Here is a 2228-nt window from a genome sequence, read left to right on the forward strand (position 1 = left end):
ATCTCATTTATAGAGTTCCAAGGCATATGCTATCATATTTCATGCTTTTACAGACAAGCAAGAAATTCATGATTATGTATGAAGGGATATTACCAATGCACGATATTTAGATGTAATGTTTTTTTCAAACATGAAGTACACACAAGTAACAATATTGTCTCAAAAAGTAGGGATACTACAATAATCAAATTGAGCAATGCCAAAAGATTAGATGATAATATTTAAAAAGTAAAAGGAAAAATGTACAAAGTGGTATTGTTATGGTCGTGTGTTTAGTGCATCAATCTAGTTGAGTAATTTGAGTGATGTCATCTCTTTGTCATCAAAAGCTATAGTCATCTCTTTGTCAAAGATGACATCAAAAGCTATAGTAGAGAAACAAGAAAAAATATAGTTGAATGAATAAAATTTCTATTCACTAAAATCATCTTATATTGCATTAATTAGCATATTGATTCTACAAAAAAAATTCAACATCACTATTTGAACTCTAGTTGGATATCTTGGGCTATCAATTGTGCATCTAATTTAGTTCCAACTAGTCCCCTCCCAGACATTCCCACCACATAGAGGCCCTTCTTGCCTTTCCATCCACCTATGCAAGGGGCATTTGGAAGTCCATCTAGTGTGAATTGATCATCCTCTCCCTACATACAAGTTAAAGCCACTAATAACTTCAACAAAATTACATACCGAGCTAGTCTATAATTCATACCAATAAAGCCACCAATAACCTCAATAGAAGCATATCCAAACAAACTATTTTCTCTTGAATCAAAATACTTTCTTGCATGTTTCGTATCGAATTCAAAAGATATTCAAGTTATTTTGTTAATTGAGGGTTGTTATTAGGTTACTTACAGTCAACCAATCCTTCACATTGCTTCTGTAGCCAGTGGCCAAGATGATGGCATCAAACTCCTCAGTTTGGCCATTGAGAAATTGAGCACCATTGTGTGTAAATGTTTGGACTGCAGGGTAAACCTGAACAAGTTAAACAAGAAATAATTATCACTATGGCTATTCAATGTAAACTTTTAATTGTCACCTTCTAAATACCATGCCCCCCCCCCCCCCAAAAAAAAGAGGAACACATACACTCTTTTCTTTTCATCTCCCTTTGCGGAGTGAGGGGAAGGGGTAGGCCATAATCGAACCTGCACCCGGGGAAGAAAGGATGCCACCTTATCCACCTGACTACTGTCCCCACCCCCTTCTAAACACCATACATCAAAACTACATATATAAATTTTGTCAGACTAATATGTATGTATATATATATATATATATATATATATATATCGAACTAATTATGATCAATTTAAAACTAATTATTAGGAATTCAATTTCTAAAAATAGAACCGAACTATAAGAATTATTTTAACCTAATTTCTAAAACTAGAACCGAACGATAAGAATTATTTTAACCTAATGAATATTGTATTCACCTCACCTTGATACGACCGCTCTTGACAAGGCAAAGCGTGCCTATATCTAGCACAGGGGTTCTCCGCATCCTGTTCTTGTAAGCAATTGGCCCCTCTTGAGGTCTGGGAAAGCCGCATTTGGCCGTGTTTTTCCACTTGCACCATGCAGAAAACAGTAGAAGACGATCTGCAAACCACACTGGGAACACCTTAAGCAGCTTTAAGATGATAGCGAACGTAGACATGCCCAATATCTCCTGAGGCAGCACATGAACCTGCCAAAATTCATACACTTAGTATACTAATCACAATATAGTAAACCCATTAACCCATTAATATTTGTTAATAGGAAGTAGTTCTGTTGCTAATCGCTTTTAGAAAACCCAACACAAAACCTTTAATTAATCATCAATCACATAATGTCAGGCCTTGTAAATGTTATCATTATACTAATTATATATCAATAATCATTGTTCAACTTACCGAATTGCGCACCACTATCGAAGGCTTTGCATTAGATTTGATAAGATCAAGGGCAATCTCCATGCCAGAATTGCCACATCCAATTATAAGCACCTTCTTTCCCTCATACTCTAGTGCATTTTTGTACATGCAAGAGTGGCATTTGCTGCCTCTGAACTTTTCCAAATTATTAATTCTAGGCTCAACAGCCTCAGCATTCTCACCAGAAGCCACAATAAGCCAGTGGCCAGCATATTCTCTGACTTCATTTTTTGTATCCTTTGAAGTCCCTAAGGTTAACACTCTCCACAGCCCAGACCTTTCATCAAACCTTGCATT

At 36.0% G+C, this 2228-nt stretch overlaps 1 protein-coding gene across 1 annotated transcript in view; it reads right to left on the reverse strand.

Annotated features, from left to right (window-relative positions):
- Window positions 1-318: 318 nt before the first annotated feature.
- LOC147631792 (putative indole-3-pyruvate monooxygenase YUCCA4) overlaps window positions 319-2228 on the reverse strand; it is a 2794-nt gene continuing 884 nt past the window's right edge. Inside the window, exons 1-4 of the mRNA XM_086807880.1 lie at window positions 1911-2228; window positions 1454-1702; window positions 862-984; window positions 319-647 (exon numbers count right to left, since the gene is read on the reverse strand). The exon at window positions 1911-2228 is cut by the window's right edge and continues 884 nt beyond it. Coding sequence (XP_086664006.1) covers window positions 480-647; window positions 862-984; window positions 1454-1702; window positions 1911-2228 — 858 coding nt within the window. The 3' untranslated portion in view covers window positions 319-479. The remainder of the gene's footprint in view (window positions 648-861; window positions 985-1453; window positions 1703-1910) is intronic.

Source organism: Cibotium barometz, chromosome 14 (genome assembly GCF_041138505.1).
Source record: "Cibotium barometz isolate CiBa-2024 chromosome 14, ASM4113850v1, whole genome shotgun sequence".
In the NCBI taxonomy this organism is placed as follows: domain Eukaryota; kingdom Viridiplantae; phylum Streptophyta; class Polypodiopsida; order Cyatheales; family Cibotiaceae; genus Cibotium; species Cibotium barometz.